This window comes from Aulostomus chinensis, chromosome 11 (assembly GCF_037954235.1).
Source record: "Aulostomus chinensis isolate RoL2024-O1b breed Wild chromosome 11, RoL_Achi_v1.0, whole genome shotgun sequence".
NCBI lineage: Eukaryota > Metazoa > Chordata > Actinopteri > Syngnathiformes > Aulostomidae > Aulostomus > Aulostomus chinensis.
The window spans coordinates 3099391-3119882 of record NC_141330.1 but is presented as its reverse complement, the minus strand read 5'-3'; the positions used below and the strand labels follow the sequence as shown (position 1 = coordinate 3119882).

Below are 20492 nucleotides of genomic sequence, written 5' to 3'. Positions count from 1 at the left end.
AAGTTTAACAGGGGAAATGTACGCGCGCCAGCAAAGACAACGGCCTCCTCACACAGCCAACGCCACGGCAAAGACGCCAATCGGAAGCGATCGCCAGGCATCACGTGCGCGGTTGTTGCCGCTGCACCAGGAGGCAGGTGACGGTGCTGGGACGGACCAACACCCACCTTCTATTTCAAACCAGGTGTTTGGTACCTGAACTCTTAACTGTGTTGATGAATCACAAAAACTTTGGGAATCACTTGGTAGAACCAGGGGTCGTGTAGCAATTTTAAAAAAGGTAACGGGCCTGAAGTGAAAAAGACAAACAAAACTATCCAGGATTTTTTTTTTTTTTTAATTGGTAGACGCCACTTTTTTCTGGGGCCGAACGAGACACTGAACCTACCTGAGACCTGCTGGTAAAAACAGTCCTCCACTGCCGTACCCCTCCACCTGGGATCTTTGCTACACCCACATGACGAGCAGAGCACCGAGAACCGTCCTGCTGAGAGAACGGTGTGTTTGGCAGGGTCGCAGGTCTCCTGGGTGCTGACTGTGTTGATAAAGCTGGTTCAAAATGGCGCCGGTCTTAATTCAGGATTTCACAACACTCAAGGGTCGCAAGATGGCGTCTTTTTTGTAGGCTAACTGGACATTAACCAGTGAGATTTTTGCGTCGGACACTGGATTATCACTGACAGTAACCTCTGTGGCAAGTGACATTTCGGAAACTTGCGTGTTTTTTTTTTTTTTCCGCAGGAGAATCTTCATATGAACACTTTAAAAAAAAAAATTGAAGCATAAATGCAGTTGTTGGAAGCGGCGTTGGGCTACAACTTCCTCTTTCTTCTCTGTCGTCTCCTTTAGCCACTTATTTGTGACTGCGATTTAAAAAAAAAAAACGCACGTTAAAAAAAAAACCAACGAAATTCACAAGTCTGGCATTTACTGATGTATTTTACGCCGTAGAACAAACCCGGAAACTAACTTGCGGTAACAACTGCCCCCCTTTCGGGCCCAGGGAGCGGGCGTTCAGCTGTGCTCGCTGATTTCTGGGTTGCAGGACTCAATCTTGCACCGCTCTATCGCCGCCCATCAGAAGACATGAATGAATTCTTTTTCCTGAGTAAAAAAAGTGTTCCGCACGCTTCACCCCCAGCCAGCGCTGTTCTGCTGCAAATTTTGGAGCCCCGAAAAAAAACAAAGCGACCGCCTGCTTCTGGAGCTCCAGCCATGTTTGCTTCCTACATGAAGCTTTAGTTTTTATCCACGAGGAATTTCTTGAGATTCATGTTCCGATGCAGTTTTTTTTTTTTTTTTATCTTAATCTGTCAAATTCGACTCATAATTCTTTGATAATCACCTCCAGTTCAACAATGCATTGACAAAAGGGTCCCACATGGGTTCCTGTCACGATGGGGTCTAATGAGTTTACATCTGAGGGAACGGCAGAGCTCGGTGACTGATAGCCGATGCTAACATTGCATTATGCTGGTAAAGTATGGGCTTTATGGGAATAATATCTGACAATATCCTGTTTCCCAACAATGATGTAATTCCCGTTGAAGGTTGAAATTGTAGATCAATGGAACAACAAATACCAACCATCAAGGGCTGTCATATTAAGTGCCGAGTTCATTATACGGCACCAGAGTCTGAAGCCAGTAATGGGGAGCGGAAATGCTCCCATCTGCATTAAAGAGGCCACATTCACTTCAAAGGAAAGCTGCCATTTATTGAACTTGCACTCACCAACAATTATATGCTTTTGTGGGCTTTTTTTTTTTTTTTTTTTGTCTTTTCTTGTTGTCATCATTAAAGGGGACTGAAGTGAAGGTTTCTGGTGTACTTTACAAAACACGCGATACACTTTCTAGGAGAGAGGGAGATCTGAAGGAATACCTGGGGTGAATGTAGGAGGTTTGGTTGGTTGTTTACTCATTCAAAACGCAGTAAAACGTATGAATAATGCCTGTAATGCACGCTGTAGCCTTTAGGAATGCGACACAAGCTAAGAAGACCTGATGATGAAGACTCTATTTGAATAATTACGTCTGACAACGGAGTCAAATTTCACATCGCAGCAGTCTTTTCAGCCCTGGTTATCAAAGGGAAAGTGACACGTGTCATACGAGGCTTCAAAATGCAAATGGCTGGGTGTTAAATATGTTATGCATGCAGAGGAACTGAGCCGCATTTGCATACTTGTTGTTAATAATTAGTAGGGCGACATCCTATTTGGACTGCCGTGTTTTTTAGGAGCGCTTTACAGGTCACATCTTACAGGGGGAACAACTCGCCGTGGAAATAAATTCGGCACAATTATGTACTGTCAGATCCCAACTTTGCTCCGTGGAGTCGTGCCAGCGGCTTTAAGAGCTCTCGCAGGCTACTCGTTTTGTCATGCACTTGTTTTTTTTTTTGTTTTTTTTTTAGCTTCAGCTCATTGATCCGTATGTAAATCTCAGCTGCTCTTCATCTGCAGTGGCTGTAATTAAAGCTAAAGGCAACCGTGATCAACGCAAAACCGAGGGGGTTTTCATTTTGAGACGTGAGCGTCGTGGACAGACAGCAAACACTTGTGGAGTGAGGAGGAGACGCAACGCACACGCCAGCACGGAAACAGAGCGGTGACGCGAGGGAGAGATGGAACAGGGCACCCGCAATCTTTTAGAGTGAAAACATCCGTGCAAATAAACGCGGCGCATTTGAAGGCATCAAGGGACATCTAATCATCTCTCCCGTGTGTTTTCATAGTAATACTACAGCTTCTCCTTCTGCTAAACGCTCTAAAACTGCCACAGCAACAAACAGATAAACTACAGTGAAGTACGTCATCGGCTGCAGCACACGATCTACTGGAAGGGATATACAGTACACAAAACGCCGTTTATATATTTTCCAGCCCAAAATATGTGTTTAAATGTCCCAGTCCCCTCCGGTATACCATGTGTCACTGGCCGAACTGCATCTGACTGGTTCCAGTTTGCATGAACCAGTGGTGATCGGGAACAGAGAGGCTACGTGTAGTAACTTACGGTGCAGGGTGTCTGCATCCACGGTTCACCGTCAATCTGCATGGGAAGGGACTTGCTGGTCCTGGTCAACGACAAACAAGAAACTTTACTGGGATGTAAAAGATAAAAACCAGTTGAAAACCCGGCAGCAGAAAACGAGGAAAAGGGAAGTATAAGCGTTAAAAACGCTGACCTGATGGTCACAGAGGAGCACTGCGCCAGGCGTCTCCCGGCACTCTTCAGGCCGGTGTAGATCTGACCCATCTCCATGGCTCCTTCCAGGCCGACCACCTCCAGCAGCTGGTCGGACAGGTCTGACACACAGAAACACACTCCTAGTTCACTTAGCCAAACCTGTCAAGGCGTGAGCGGCCTGGGGGAAGTGTTTTATGATCTATTCTGTCTAGTCACTGCTGTCCTTGGTGCTGCTGTAGTTAGAAAAACACAAAAAACAAACTGTGAAAAATGAGCGGACATCGGCGCTGTGATGTCACTCAGAATCGCCTCCTGCTGGTTTAGGGTTCGAGATTAACGTTTTTTTCTCACTGCCCTCGGTTTTGAGACCAGGAGGTTCTGAAAATGCCTGAAAAACGGAAACTGAAGAAAAATAAGTCAACGAGACTGAAAAAGAATGAAGCGACGGAGGTGGAGAGAACGACTCAGAAAGAAAATGAGGGCGTAGAGAACAAGCCACAGGGCCTTCTGAAATAGTCCACAGCGTTTTAAAAACAGAAAAAGGCGGCAAGAACAACAAACTGCATACCAGCTATTAATTAAACCGGCGATGCAGAGCAAGCTTGTGATATTATAATTATGAATCTCTCTTCTGTTTAGCAGTTATGAGCATTGATTTTGACCCTGTTGGAGGCTCAGTGTCACGCGGGGCCCATCTGCTTCAGCGGCCCGCTCTGCTCCGGCTCTTCATCGACTCATCCTCCACAAATTAAGAAGCTGCTGCCTCTCTGCTGGGAGTATACAGACACTAATTGAAACCAAGACCCACTTTTAGGCGCTATGTGCGTGCTAGCGAGTTAGCTTGCTGTCATGTTTATCTCAGCTGTGCTGGTTTCCTGAGCGAGGGCATCGTTGCTGTTGCTGCGAGGTGTTGCTGTTGCTGCCCAGCTGCGGTGTCCAGCTGTCACCATGGTGATGGACATGCGTCTGTCCCTATTTCAGGGCAGGACTGTGAGTGCGGTGCTTTTCAGGGTCGCAAGGGAAGAGTGTGTGTACATACACAGCAGGTTGACCTCCTGACCCTTGGTCTTGAAGCCGACTTCTCATGTCAACGCAAACAGCTCACACAAGTCCGCACTGACACGTATGATGCAGCGTGTCACTGGGGTAAACTGGCGGGGATCCTTTTGGCCCGGGGCAACAAAGATCCAGTATACCAGGAGTGCTCGCTGTGGGAAAGACTGTCTGCCAAATACAACAGGATCAGAAGCACTGACACTGCAAGTATGTATAGTTGAGTCTCATCTGCGCACGTAACCTCTAGACCACCTGGGTAAATTCTTCACCAAAGGTACGGAGTCCTGGAGTGGCCATACAGACAAAAAGATACACCGAGAGCACGTTTTACTGCACTGGGATTTCAATATTCCATTGTCTAATGCAGTTAAATACGAGATGTATCAAGTTTTTGTTTAAGTTAAGAAGAGAAGATCTAATTCATTCCCACATTCTGGTCAACTCGAACGCACAAGATGAGCGCGCGAGAGCCGAGACGACCACGGCAGTTTCGGAAACGTTCACAGGTTTGAACGCGCCGGACCAAAAACTCGTGACATAAACGTTGCTCAAAGGCAAACGCGTCTTTCTGGCTGTACTCACACGAGACGCAACACTGACCTTCATCTAAACAAGCCGTCCTGCAAGTGACAGATAACTCTGGTCTCTACGTGCAGCTGTGAGACGAGGGGGCACTAAACTGCCTCCAACACCTGACGCCGCTACGGCTAAAACGTTGCAGTGTCCCTAAAAACACCTGTTGATTATATTACTTAACGTGTAAAATGGCATCAGTCACTGTCAGGAGCCCAAATAAGCACTTCACCATCATCGTAGCGAACCATAACCTTAATAAAACAAGGAGATTAGCCAATGAGAGGCAGCATAGGGGGCGGGTCCTCACATTGTGCTAACACTCTGTGCTATGCTAACATAAAAAGTGCTTCAGTTCAGGTGAAAGTTTACTTAAACAGCCAGTTATAAAACAGTGTCCCCCCTAAACTGTTTATTAGTGTATTTCAGTCTCAAATAAAAAAATATTATATTATTTGTTTATATATTATATATATATATTATTATATATTACATTGGTTTTGAGAAAATTACAAAAAAAAGGTTTGTTGTCTTCTAGATTTTTTTTTCTCATTTTTGCAGATCAAATAAAATACCTGCAACGTGTCAGAAGGGCCAAATTTTGAAACACATCATGTTTGCTTCCAGAGGCGGACCGTAAAACAGCCCCAGTCGCATAAGTGATGTTTACTGGTTGAATTATTACCGCACCAGATAAGAAGCCAGTGAGCCAAAATCAACCCAGACGTCGTGTGCATCACTGGAACGATGACGGCGATTTGATAACGTGCTCAAAGAACGAGGGTGACAACGCAGAAAAAGTCCAACAGTCACAGGACTGAACGTCCATGTGAGTGAGTCACAAAAGCAGAGGCGGGGCTTTCATCTCTGCAGAGAGCGGGATCAGAAACGGCGTCCTTGTCACTGTCGAAGGGCTGGCTGTCGAGTACGGGGGAGGCGCTGGCACATGTGGAGCGACAGGTTGAGAGCGGACAGTGAGGGGAGCAGGAGAAAGTAAAACTAAAGAGAAATGGCGGGAGGAGGAGGAGGAGGAAAGGTGTGTAGAGGCCAGTCATCCAATGGGAGCGTCATGGGGCTTGTCATGAGGCATCAGTCCCAAGCATCCAACCCCCCACCCACACATGGACCCCCCCCATCCCTCCCCCTGAAAAACTTCAGTCCCATTCTAAATAATTCACTCCGCAGCCATTCCCTTCCACCTGAGGGGCTTGTCTCCTGGCGTCACCAGCAGGACGATTTAACAGCTCCCGAAAGGTCAGGTTTTTTTTTTTTTTTATCCCTCCGTCACCCTCCACCCACCTACTCCCCCCACTCACTCACACACACACACACACACACACACACACACACACACACACACACACACACACACACAAAGTAATCCCTGCCTACAGTTTGATCCATGCGTCGTGCTCGGCTGTGCCCCCTCTGGGCTAATGCACTTCTGTGTTTACCTCTAAATACACCATTCTCTTGATCTGACAAGTTAGGCTGCTCTCCTTCCACAAGGGCATCTCTCTCTCTCACACACACAGACACACACGCGCGCGCACACCCACACACAGATGCAGCAACACACAGAAACCACACTTCCCACTTACACTAAGTGCCTTCCCAGGTTTCGGCCGTTTCTGTACCACAAACACCAAAATCATTGATTTTTATTCAGAGATTAATGGAGTGTTCACCAGAGAAAAGATGGGGGGTTTGAATTGATCAGCCACGTCCCTCGCAGGCTGCCGTGCTCTGTGTCAGGCCACGTTATACCGTCTCATTCGGACCCTCACAACAGAATCCTCCCATGCGTCCCAGCATGCACTGGCGTTGGAGTGTCTGCGTAGGTCAAGTTAATGAAGCCAGGACTGAGGTGCTGCTACTCTCCTCCTCCTCCTCTCCACTCGCTCATCGACTTCTAAACGGTATCAAGACGTTACTTGTTCACGTAAACTGGGGACAAACCTGAATGCGTCTCTGATAAAAATCCATGACTGCAACACCTGAGAGGACGAAGGATTCCCAGGGATTAAACCAGTGCTCACTGGGACAGTGCAGGACCTCCGCCGAGGCCTCCGCCATGTCTGAGTGTGAGGCTGCTCTCTGCTGATAATGGAGATAAAAATAATATTTGGCTGTTGGATAGCGGTGCAAACCAAAGCTGCCCTGTGGTGCAAACATCACTTCCTGTAAGCACTAGGTGGTGCTAGAGAAGACAAACTTAGAATATATGATGTTGCTGTGGATCAGGAGGAGACAGCGGGGTCATTTTGATGTTCGCTGCATCAGGTTTACCTCCTGTAACCACCAGGCGGAGCTATGACTGACATCCATCTTGCAGATGTCTGCACGTCGGGACTCATCACAGCCCTGACCATATGGAGTCCGGTTCTATGATGAAATACCAAGACTGGCTGCGTCGCCACGGCAACGCACATAACACAGTCACCCATCACTGAGTCCATGAGGCGTTTCGGACTACATATGCTGCCGAAAACACGAGCGCCCTGGTGGAGGTCATGATACGTGTGGCTTCATGATCAAAACCACTAAACTTTCATAGCTGCTGTGTCACATCTGGAAAAGTTGGGTTGTGACCAGAGAAGATCCTGAGGGATGGAGACCTGGATTAAACCAGACCGGTACAGTTGAGAGATTGTAAACAGAGGTCTGTGAGCAGTTTTGCTGTCGTTAGTCACCATTAGCGTCATGCTAAACTTACGTGGTTGGCTCTACCTACCGTTAACAGTCACATGAAGTGTTGCAGGAGGGAAAAAATGGTCTCTCCCCATCTCAGAACACGTGATTCTGAGCACTCTAAGGGCAAAATACATATTTTGGGACGAGTACTTCTTCAATACGTGTGCAAAGGAGACCTTTGACAGAACCTGGCTGACAGAACTACGCCATCGTCACAACTGAAATCTTGACTGTGGTTACCATGATGTGGGGGCCTCTAATAATCGTGCATGTCCTTCACCTGCAGGTTAAGAATTAATCCGTTCTACTTATTACAGTTAGCGAGTCCTTGAGGGGGCTCCCTCCGTTTCACCATGGACCAGCTGACTCACTCTGCTTCATTCATTCATACATTCCCATTGACGGGCTTCCTTTTGACGTAAATGGATTCAGGGGTATGCCCAGCAACCCCTCAGTCTGCTCCGATTAACTGAGCCTGTCCATTGGGGCCCACACATACACACACACATTCACACACACACCATTAATACACAAGTGACAATTCCAAATAGTGACATGATTGTACCTCTTCTTAGCAAACAAAATCTGCTCGCCATGATTCACATTGTCACCCGTGAAATATTCATGCACTTTGAAAAAGTTTGGTCAAAAGTTTCGTCTCTGATCTATCAGAGAGGAGCAAGGACACAAACGCTGTGTTTACTGGTTCTAAAGTTTGCTTTTGAGAAAACAGCCCCACCACACGGTACAGGATCAATCCATCGACCTGTCCGACAGAGCGAACCAAGTCCAGAAGCGTTCGGCATTGAAAAGAATAATAAATTCTACCTTGAACTGCAAACATGAGCTCTTTAGGGTCGATCACCGGCGTCCTCTTGTCTTGGCACTTTTTCCCACCCTTGCGATTACCCCTCCTCTTCTTGCTCTCGCCCCAAAGGTTGGAGCCGCCGTGCATGCTGGGAATGTTAAGAATGGCAATGCCTTCCAGGGAGATGCTGCTCAGGTCCAGAGTGACACCGTCACACTTTCAGGAAGGAGAGAGAAGTACAAAGATAATAAAAAAAAGAACTAATCACATATTTATTCCACCATAAGCAGAATCCTCCTGTGGTTTCAGGCGGAGACGTAAATGTGGACCTGAGGTTATGCTCTGCAAGCCTGCACTTACCTGGATTTTGCCCAGAGGAGTACGCAAGTGAGCGCATCCATGTCTGAAATGCACATTAAACAGACTTTACCCTGCCAGCTCCCTAGCACAACTCTGCAATGTCTCGGGTGGAGCCTCTGCAGGTCTGGAGGATTCACACAGTGTTCAGGTGTGATGAGACCAAACTAAAACACAACAAGACGAACATTCTAGAGGCCTTTTAGAAGACGGAAATGTAAAAGTTGAGCTGTATAGATTTGTGGAACTCAGTCGGTGATGGGACGACTCTAAGGCCCAATGATGTGACCACAGGTTGTTGTTTTTTTCCCCCTCCATGTCCTGCCACCGAGCTTCCATCCCATGAGTGTATCCACAATGCTTCATTTGTGAAGTAGCTCGACCTGATTCTTCAGACGTCGTCCGCAGCTCATATGAGAAGACTTTAGTCTGAACCCTGACTCTACATCCGAGCCTGAACCTGCCTCTTCAACTCGGACTAGAACTGAATCGGTCTCTCTGACCTCGATCCTAAAACTTTCTGATACAGCACCTCCATTTTGTTCACTACTTGAACCAGTTTCCTACGTCTGAGCCTGAACAAGTTTCTCCAACAAAGTTGACTCTGTCTGACCTTGACCTGGCCGAGCCAATCCTGAACCTCTCTCTCCCTGTCTGAGCCCGAATCGGTCTCTTTGAGCCTCCTCAACTGAGATTAATCCTGTTTCAGGCTGCGTCCAAATCAGCCTCTCACTCTCTGTAAGTCTAACTTTGCTGTTCCGTCTTATCCTGATTCCAAATGTGTCTCTCCAAGTCTGGGCGCGTTTGGTTGCCTTCGGTCAGGCCAGGTCTAAAAGCACAACACTCTGGTGCCAGTCTGGATTGATCTCTCATCTCCATACCAGCTTCACCTCCAGCAGATGCTTATCCAACGCTAATGAACAAAGACCTCTGGACTGTGTGGTTGGCTCAGGGAAGGAGCAAGATGAATCGTACGGACACATTCTTCATTACCACTCAATATCCCACACAGCAGGGTCATGTAGGGCTAATTACCTGTATGTTGAACTGGAGTTCAGTACAGATAGCTCTCTCACGCACTCACACACACACACACACTACGCTTGTATGTATCTACGTCAGTTTCATTTACCTCAACCTCCAGAAAGTCGTGAAGCTTCTTACACGTGGCTGAAAAGGTCTCGGAAGTGCCGAACTCAAAGTACCACAGCTTATTCTTTGTTCTGAAAAAAACAAAAAAAAAAACAAAAGCAGGTAACAGGAACTGCAAAAGGACCAAGAAAACAGCAAAAAAAAAAAAAAAAAAGGTTTTACCCATTTGAACGATCTCAAGCTTTTGGAGTCAGAACCTGTCTGTTTCCAGGTGGAGCTCATGAAAAAGAATCAGACAGCTTCTCATTACAAGTGTATCTTTTTGATTTAAGCATGAAGGGGGATTTTATAAACCACACAGGAAACACACCTCTGATGTTTACCGCTGACCGACACCACAACGTCATTAATCTCCTCAGGGTGTATAATGTGTTCCATTAATCACCTACCGAAAGAAGATGATGAATCTCGGAACAGTTGAGGATGCAACTGAGGGAGCGCATGTGACGGCCAGTGGGTCTCCATGCCCGACATTAAGGCCCAGTGAGGGGCGGAGGAGGGTAATCTACATGCCCTTGCAATTAACAGAGGACTGGGGTGCTGCTCCCCTGGCTTCCTACAGCTCATGCTCCCATCGCTGAGGCTGATGATCAATGACCTCATGGAGGTGAGTCACCATCTGTCTGTAAACTGCTACGGTACATTATATTCTCTCATGGCAGGCGGAGTAAAATGTCACTGTGCTCTTGCATTGGAGTGAATTCACTATACATCAATGGAACTCGTGTCTTATAGTCTCATACAAACAGATGAATATACCTGAGGATGAGATATGTTAGTTTATTCTTTAACCTTTGTCAGTTCAACGCAACGATTTAGTTTTGAACATGAGACTGAACAAGACCAGAAGCATTTATCATCATGAGCCAAGGGTTCAACCGCAAACCTCCTTCAGGAGGGACACAAAGCTACTGAAGGGGCGAATGGACGTTCAGAATCAGTGTGGGCGTAAACCAATCAGGCCAGGGGGAAGTACGTGGGGTGGTCCAAGTCACTGCAAAGCGCAAGACCGGAACCAGGAGTGCCCAGTCCTTCCAGGTTCCAGTTCAGCGCTCACTGATGATGTAAGCTAGAACGTCCACTCTCACAAGTTTGCCCCCATAACCGTGGTTTGCTGCTTGGTTTGCACTGCAGCATGCAGGCGAAGGACATCCCATGGACGTACGCCCATGACCTCGTCGCTCCTTGTACAACGCTCCAATTTTTCACCCTTCATCTGTTTGAGCTTCACTTGTTTGCTGAGCGGTTCGGATTCTGTACTCATGCTCATACGCAAGCTTCTGTACCCTGCTGGAGCTCACCTCTTCCAACTGGGCCAGGGGTTAGAACGCCTACCGTGCCTGGAGATCAACCGGACTTTGTGGCTGCAGTTTAACGAAGGCATGAGACTGCTGAAACCACAAACGAGCGGAAAGTGGACTGCTGGATCGAGGCCATGAAGGCCACCTCTGTCACCTGCACTTTTGAGCAGTTAGCAACGGTGAGAAAGGCCAAACCAGGTCAAAGTGAGAGATGAATTATACAGATGTGGTAAGTTTGGTAAGAACTTTTAATCTTTAAGTAAAAGCAAACAGTGGTTAGAGAAGAAGGAAACCGACTGCGGGCTACACCCTACAACATCCTTAAAAAGAAGCTAATGACCCTGCATAGGGCAGAGCAGCACCGGCGGCAGCTGAAATCCAGAATGAGGAACATGCTGTTTTTATCTCTAACCTCTTCGACCTCACTAAGACTCGACAAGCGGACAAACACTGTGGCACCAACATCTGCTCAACCGACTAAGTGAACACTTTTCTACACAACACCTTGAGCGACCCTGAGAGAAATGAGGAGCTAGAACCACACGACGCCCACAAACCCCCGGCGGCGGAGTTCATCATGAGGGAGACCAGCAGGGTGAACGTTCCGGAGGGAGTCAAAGGATATTTCACTGTGGGGGGGGGGGGGAATAGTGATGTCACAAGCAGGACTTGAAGACGAAGTAGTAAAGTTGTGGTAAAGTAGCACAAGGTTTTGCATGAGTTTAGCAACAGAGAGGCAGTGAAACCAGAAAAACAAAACAACTGTCTGAGAGTGGCACGAAAACTGGGAGCAGGACTGGTCGAATAAAGGGACCGGTCACTGACAGGCGAAACTATGCACTGACAAAAACCCAGATAAAGGAAGAATACTGCAATAACTAAAGTATATTTCAAATCACAGAACATTTATTCTCATTTGGAGGGATGATGAGCTTTTCTACTTTGCCTTTTTTTTGGTCTTTTCTTTATTTTGATTTTCATGCGACTGATTTAACTCTGTGGTGTTCTTAGGAACTCTGCAGATTCATTTCTGGACACAAATACTTCAGGTTAACTTGACACTGAGGCACAGATCATTCACTGCAAAGCTTCGAGGACAGAGAAAAAACTGACAACTGACACACAGGATAGCGTAGAGTAAAAAATGGCCTTCTGTTTAGCTGGAATCAAATACTACAAGAGGGATGTATTAGTATAAGCAGAGTAACAATTACTGAGTTATTGATTTCCTCATAAGGACTTTTGTCAGGACCATTTAGCCACCTTATAAATGAGCTTTCATTAGGGTACTGGCAAGGTAGCCCAACGTGCAGTTGATTTATAACGTGCAACATGGTCAATAGCAAAGGGGTTGGAGCGGAGCGAGGTGGGAAGGGCCTTGCTGAGAGGCTTTCCACGACGTATCCTTACAAATCCTCCACTATCATTGCCATCATCAGTCTTCAAGCTCTGCATACACGATGCAAAAAAAAAACACAGAGCACATTTAAGCGCGATCATGAACGCAGGCCTGAGCATGTTTGCAAACAAACAAATGAAGGCAGCACATTCTAAACCGGCGGCAGGTGATTTATGGAGAGAATGAAGCCACATGCAAGCAGCGTTTTGCATCTCTTGACTGTTTATTGGTGCTTTGCTGAAGCTGGTTTGGTATGTATTCAAATGGACACCAGACCAAACTCAAAGGGAGTTTTGTAGGCGATGCAAGTCTCAGGGACTCCTCACACCCACACACACTCAGAAACAGGTGCCAGCGACCCCTGAACTTCACCTGGGTTCTCACTCTGTGAGTCCCAGTGTGCCTGTCTGGCTTCTTGAAGACGAATTTTGTACTTTTGAGGTAACAAAAGCCTTTGAGGGTGCATTTCTCCAAGCTTTCAGTTAAGAAATGTTTTTTTGTCTCCTACTAAGTTCACCGCGTCAAAGCATGCTATTGACTAGCATGACTGGTCTGCACCGCACCCAGGCGCGATATGCCCTCTTGGCTCTCACGCGGCAGGAGTAGCTGGTCTTCGGCACCACGTGCACGGCAGCTGCACTTGGACATAACGTGGAACTCATAAGATGAAAGAATAAATTCCTGAGGTACAACACGGTTGACAAAATCATCAGCCTCAAACCACGTAACAAACCTCCGGAATGCCATTTGCGCTTTCAGATGATTCAACGGTGGGCAACAGTAGCTGAGGTGTTAGCGGGAACAGAAGAGGAACTGCACAGTCGACCAATGAAAGCTGCTTTGGCGACGGTGGCCTGAGGGAACACTGGCATTTACCTGCTGGTCAGACATTTGTTATCTGGGAGAAATACCATCATCGCATCCAAAATATCTCTCAGCTCCCAATCCTCGAAAAGTGGACTTCAGGAACTAAATGCAGGAAATGAGAGTACACTGTAAGAACAGACGCAGTAAGACAAGATCCGACTGTCCTGTCGATTCCCACCACTTAACCTAACAAGCTAACACCATGGCAACAAATCACCGTATGTCCCTGTTCATTAGGTAATTAGGAGCATCCAAGCGGCTGGATTGGATTGTCATTTGTTATCTGCCGACTAATGTTAAAGTCTGGATTCATGTGACAGACTGACTGTCAGGAGCATCTTCAACAGTGGCCAGTGTGTTCTACCATTAATTGGAAGTGCATTTGAGTAAAATGATACTTTTAAGTTAGATTAGGAAGAGCTTCTTTTAATTGGAATAAAAGTTCTCATAAAGCACCAATTTGCTTAAACTGCTGGCTGCATTCTAAACTCCTGAATCCCTCCAGGACATCATGGGAAGGTGATTAATTATGCTAACCATGGGAGTAAACTGGGTGTAGCAGGTTTTCCACTCGGGTCAAAGCTGTAATTTTACCTGCAGTGTATCGATGCAAAGTGAACAGCAATAATAACTTTAGTGGTATGCACTAGATCATCTGGTGTAGTCGCAGCTGGCGCGCTGAGCGAAAGCAGCGACTCGGGTTTCCAGGGACGCGGGGGTGTTCAACTATTTGCACAAACAAAAGAAGCTGGAAAAGAAAACAAAACCAAAGTGTGTGGCAAAGGAAGACAATTTTTTAAAAAATACACGAAAAGGTTGTCATATGAGAAGAAAAATTGCTCCATCATCTAAAATAATCATCTCTGTAGATGAAGAACCGACAATGGACTTGATGAGTGAGATTAAGGACCTGAACCTTGAGCCCATCTTGCACGGTGGCTCCAGCTAAATACAAAGACATGCACGTTAGCTTGACTGGAGACTAAGTCTGTGTCTCATTGCTCTGCCTCCCTTCAGTCACGGGTCCTGAGCCCTCAGCAGGGGAAAGTGGTCGGGGGACATTACAGGAGGGGGAGGCTCCCAGATTTCTATGTACTTTTTGTTATAATCCCTGACTTTGTCATGATGTCTCCATGGTAATCAATAAACTACGATGTTTAAAAAAGGAAGCATCAAAATCCCTAATACGTAAGGGGTGCAGGGCCAAATTTACCTCCACCCAATTAAAGCCCGCTACCAGTTGGATTGGTTGGCCCGTTTAGCTGTCCATCAACAGCCGAAACCAGACTGCACCTGATTGGGCAGCTTAGCTGTCTGTCAAAAAGCTGAGACCAGGAAGCCTAAAGCGGGTATCGACGCCTTGTTGGATCGGTGTTGGGTGAGCAGCTTCAAGGACGACGAGCATCAACAGATAAGAGGGAGAAGGATAAAAGCCTCGGTGCAGCGCCAGGGATTCTTGGGGATTGGTTTGCTCGCTGGAGGAGTCTAAACGAACCACAAGGTTTACGGTTACGGACGCGCGAGGAGCAGCCTTTCTTTCGGACAGGTAAGAAACCCGTTTGCTGACTTTGTTAGCGAGCTAGAGAGGCTACATTTGCGGTGATTTGTTGTCCATGCAGGTTGTGAGGGGCAGGGAGGGAGGGTTCATGATCAGAGTACGATTCAAAAAAACAATTTAGACAGATTTATGCCGCACGGTCTGTATATCATGTTTCTTTTGTTCATGAAAAAAAAGAAACTAAAAGAATATGTAAAAAAGGAGAAAGGACAAAAAAAGCCCCAAACCAAGCGGCGCTAACCCCTCCTTTAACGGAACGCGCTCGTCCTCGCAGGCTCACCGCCAAGGTTCCCCGACTGTCTGATTATTGTTACTTGAACTTGTGGGCTGTTGCTCAGATATTTTCTTTTTCCAACTGACCGACGCGTCCGTCCAGAAACCTGGCAGACATGTTCAGTCCCCTGAGACCTGCCGGCTGTAAAGGCTGCAGGACTCGGGTCATGTCCGCACACGCCCTCGTGAGCCGATACCGCCGGCGATCCTGCTGGTGTTGTGTTCTGACGACACCATCAGGCAGAATTATTGACCACCGCACCGCAGGTTTTACATTTATGTTCTACTTTATGATGGAGCCCTGGACTATAGAGGTGTTTCTAATATTTTACCCACCAGACTCAGTTTATGAGTGAGGCAGACAATAAAGGTCCACCCTGAACCCCCCCCCCCTTCACCTTCAGTGGAATTATCATCTTACTGACAATGAAAAAGAAGAAGAACAACAACAACAACAAAAAAACTTGTTGCAAGAGTTGAAATTCCACAAACTGGCTGAATACTGCATCTCAACTCTAATCACAAACCGTAACAATTTGGAATTTTTTTCCCCAGCTTTCTGGATGTCACAGAACCTGAACAGATATATGACACATCAGGTCCGTACGGCTCAGATATCTGATCAGCGCAGCTGCCGAAGCTGAAATGATGTCTTTAGGAACAAGTCTATGTGATATTTAGCGCACATGCAGTGAAATTCATGGATTCATGGAAAATTAAGCTGCAGAAAAAGGAACAAAACTGGCTTTGGGGAAAATGTCCACGATCACGATCTGTAGAAGGTGTGAATTCCAGTCCGGGCATGGAAGGAGACACTTTAAAACGGCGAGGAGGGACGGAACCTTGCTTGGCTCAAGAAGGTGACATTCACTGATGAGGATGATGTTTCCAGTTTTCTGCCTGAGTGTTACAGCCCATTGATTATCAAGTTATAATGAGGATGAACAGCGAGGTAATTATCCTAATTGTGCATGATGCATGATGGACACTGGGGTGGGTAGTCATGATAAACATCATGTACACTGATTAGGTCGAGAAAAAGATCAGATACGAGGATGTTTTCCTTCCTCCTGGCGCCTGTTTATCTGATTTGTCTACGAAGACTTTTTTTCTTACTGATTTTATTCGTCGTTTGGTACATTCTAGTTCATTTTGTGTTTAATTCTACATGTTAAACAATACACCCTGACCTGAACAAGACTGCCATGTTCATCACGCCACTGCCTGGTCATCACATCAGGGATGTCACCGGCGATCAGCGTCAGTGTAGCGTCGCTGTCCCGGGGCCACGCCACCTTCAGATGCACTTTCCACTGGCCACATTGAACGGAACGGCGCCATTGATTTTCTTCCCCTCTGACACTTCATCTAGCCCACAATGATCTACGACCTTATTTTAACACTAATTTCTTCTTGATCAGAGGTGATAAATATCACATTGACATAACCAACTCTTAGTGCATTGCATCAATGCGCTGTTTTGTTTAACACGACATCGCCCGGAGCGCCCCGACTCCGCCTGGCAGTTTGAGAAACGACCTCAGCAGCACCGTCTTGCCTTCAGAGGTGCAGCGAGCAGTCTGAAAAATGTATGCGTGTCTTTCAGCTGCGCGGTGATGAGTTTTTGTTCTTTTTTTTTGTTGTTGTTTTTTTTACTGAAACTGGTATCAAATATCCAACAGCAATTAGGAACAAGCAAAAAAAAATAAAACTGTGTAAACGATGCACGGTATCTTTTTTCTTTCACATGCATTCCTTGAGGTGGAGACGGAGTCAGACTCAAGTTAAACCTGAAGGGGCGGAGCCAAGGATGTTAGACGGCTGGCCACGACCCTCAGATTTGTGCGTACCTCTGTTGGAATCGGTCTAAATGTGGTTGAAAGTGAACGTCTAAATGATTAGAAAGTCAATGCAAGGTCAGTCACAAATATAGTTCAGTCAATGTTGTACAGACTATCAATCTCATTAGTATAAATCACGGGTGTGTTTGGGCATAAATATGACGATCGCTCCACGTAGGAGCCAGCAGCGCTTCCTCTGCCTTCTTAACAGTTCAAACCTCCTTCCAGTTTGACCAACAGACGGTTTTCCAACAAGGAAACGACGTGTTTTCCGTCTACGAACAAAACTCTTCACCCACTGAGCTTCTTCCTGTCAAGTTTATGAATAAAATTGGAAAATTTAGGCTTAAATGTCCCACAATGCGGGGACGTGACGCTGCACGTGGAGAGGTCCCAGCCACCGACGACAGCCCGGCGAATCTTTTCAGGCAAATCATTAAAAAAAAGAAAAAAGAGAGAAACACGGGAAGACAAAACATAGTGAAGAAACCACCTGGAAGGTTCCAGACATGACGATTACATCATCATGACTCCTCTTTCACCTCACACACACACACGCGCGCGCAAGAAAATGACAACTGTGGTGGTCGGACTCTAGCGAGGACGCCTGCACCCCGAGTGTGAAGGAAACCTTAATATCATATAAACGTTAATCTGTTTCCAAACAGATCATTTCAGCTCCGCCAAAGATATCTTCAGCTACTTAATTGAGTGAGTGAGTGTGTGTGTGTGTGTGTGTGTGTGTGTGTGTCCGCACTGCTGCCTTTGTGAAGACCAGTGTGAGTGTGACACCTCAGAAGTGACAACATTCTGAAGTGTTTGAGCTGGTCCTCACCTGGGTTTTATGTTACTATCAGTCCAGCTAAGAGAGAAGGTGCGGCTAGGCATTTAGCTGTGGCAGGCAGGGTAATGTCCTCACCAGGATAGAGGTATAAATATGTGTGTGTGTGTGTGTGTGTGTGTGTGTGTGTGTGTGTGTGTTCCCACTGAGCTGGGGACAGGGCCACAGGTGAGATACTGCTAAATTACACACAAGTGGTCATTAATTATAGATGACACTTTGGTCACATAAACGATTTCATCCTCAAATGAGGTCCGAGGGCGGCCTTTACCGAGGTCCACCATGCACGCGCACGTGTGTGTGTGTGTGTGTGTGTGTGCATGTGTAATTTAGAGCGCCATCACCTGTGGCCCTGTTCCCAGCTCAGCAGGAAACACACACACACACACACACACAGGCATTAGCATGGGTGTGTTGATGGGCGTGTGTGTTAGCGGACCCTGCAGCCCCATCCAGCACATGGCAGCGCTTTGATGAACATACTCATTATGCTAAAGAGTGCTCCATGCCTGGGCTTCCCTGCGCCTTCAGGAAAGGTTAACTCAGGATGGTTACACAGCACAGCCAGAGCCTGTGGGCACATGGGGGCAGAGCGGCTCTGGAGGAGCACGCTGACGGTGTTAGATGTCTCAGGACCGAAAATAGGTCTGAGTATGCAGAGCAAATATCATGGGAACATCAAGGCGCCATGATTGATGCGACAGAGTAAACAAACATGGCAGGCGAAGCTACAGCAGCTGGAACTCAGATCTTTCCCCTCACACAGGGTTTTCCTGCCTATCTGGGCCGAGGGCGGGCCGCCTTTGTTGTATTTCAGTCGACTCCTGACTCCTGAATCTGAATGCGAAGCTTCCAAACCCCTCAGCCATACAGGTCGCTTGTCCTGATCCTCTGAAACAACACGCTTTTGCATGATCTGGTCAAAGTTTAGGCACAAAAATATTATCGGGTTTCGGAAAAGGTCACGATTCAGGTTCAAATGAGATGGTTTTGATGGGAATCAGAAGCTAACACTCAATACTGGAGGCTTGAAACCGGTGCGTGGTATCTACGCCCTGCTAGCGGTGCATCCTGGTTACTCCCCCCATCTACGTGCTTCATGGAATTCCTAAAATAAAACACAAAACCTTTAAGTCTCGTTGGTTCCTGGGATTTCGAGTGACAGGACGTCTGATGGGACAAACCATCATTGGATTTTTTTTTTTGTTTTTGTTTTGTTGCCGATATTCAATGTGCTGATAATTTTATATTTTATATGATATTTACATTTTGTTGACACTGAAAAACGCACCTCAACTAACTGAATGTGTCGGAGAAACGTTTTTCTTCATTTCCACACCGTCCAGAAACGGCCATCGCTCATTGCAGCGTCATCGCAAATGACAACAGTGAACAAAAAACTTCAGAAATGACTATTGATTAACTGGCCGAGATCAATATCCACCGACGTATATTTCAAAAATGGCCAATATCTGCTGATACCGATGACGTGTTGATATTAACACGAATCCCTGACAAACCCAACATGTTTTTACTGACAATGAATCAAACACGAGCGTCCGGGCGGTGGCCTCAAGCTCCCAAATATGACGCTTTATGCTTAATTGTGCTGTAAGTTGTGGTTGATGTTTGGTTGCACACCAGAAACGTGATCGGTTTAGACTTCCGTCAGGCTACGTGACTTACGTCGTCACGGTTACAATCATGGCGAACAGGAAACAAACAGTGGTGTCGCCTTGCAAAGCTTCATCACCGAATAAGCACATGGGGCACTCGCGGGGTGACGTGGAACCCTTTTCTCTGCTGCTGGACGTCGTCTCTCATCACTCTGGCAAAAGTCAGATATTTGAGATGCAGCAAAAACAACAACAACAACAACAAAAACAGAAGTTCAGAGACCACAAAACGAACAGCACAAATAAACACGTTTACAAAAACAGCGAGAAGTTTGTTCAAATCTCTGTTTCTCTCTCGTTTCAGACGACTGTAGTTTTTAGATGGGAGATCAGCAAAAAAAAGTGTGTGTGTGTGAACGGAGGGAGAAATGGAGTAGTACATTTTAAAGAAGGCGGTCGAGGAGGAGTGATGGGGGAGGAGGGGGTGCAGCCCTCGTCACGGGCCGACTGATTGTCTGCTTTTAATCCTCGACCTCATTATCACCTCCAGGTCCGGCAGTGGCAGTAAATGAATCTATCTGCCGAGTGTCAAATCTTCACACCTTCACCCTGGTAATCACCCCAAGGTGCAAATACAGAAGATGGATAGAACACGAGAGGTGACGGGAGGGAGGGAGGGAGGGAGAGAGCGCGTATGACCCCCGCATTTCATCAACAGCATCCCCTCCTTTCATAATTAGGGCGACGCTTCATGATGTTTGCTAATTAGAGATGATGACATGTTCAATCTCTTTAAGGTCAAAACAGTGACGAAACCTATAGATGTGGCAGGCACGGGAAGGGCAGAGCCGTTACTGCTGCCAGGGAGGACGCAGTCAGTCGGATGTAGACGTATTCATATTTCTAACACACATTCTGGATACTTCTATTCTTCATCTGACGGCCCACGGCTGGAAAAGGTG

The 20492-nt window shown here is 46.7% G+C and overlaps 1 protein-coding gene across 4 annotated transcripts in view; it reads right to left on the bottom strand.

The window, feature by feature from the left end:
• Positions 1 to 20492, bottom strand: part of dgkb (diacylglycerol kinase, beta) — a 76230-nt gene that overhangs the window by 2134 nt on the left and 53604 nt on the right. For all 4 annotated transcript variants that reach the window (XM_086217729.1, XM_086217730.1, XM_086217731.1 and 1 more), the window contains 4 exons: positions 9815 to 9905; positions 8346 to 8541; positions 3193 to 3313; positions 3021 to 3081 (listed from right to left, as the gene is read on the bottom strand). In XM_086217729.1, the coding sequence (XP_086073855.1) occupies positions 3021 to 3081; positions 3193 to 3313; positions 8346 to 8541; positions 9815 to 9905 (469 nt within the window). The remainder of the gene's footprint in view (positions 1 to 3020; positions 3082 to 3192; positions 3314 to 8345; positions 8542 to 9814; positions 9906 to 20492) is intronic.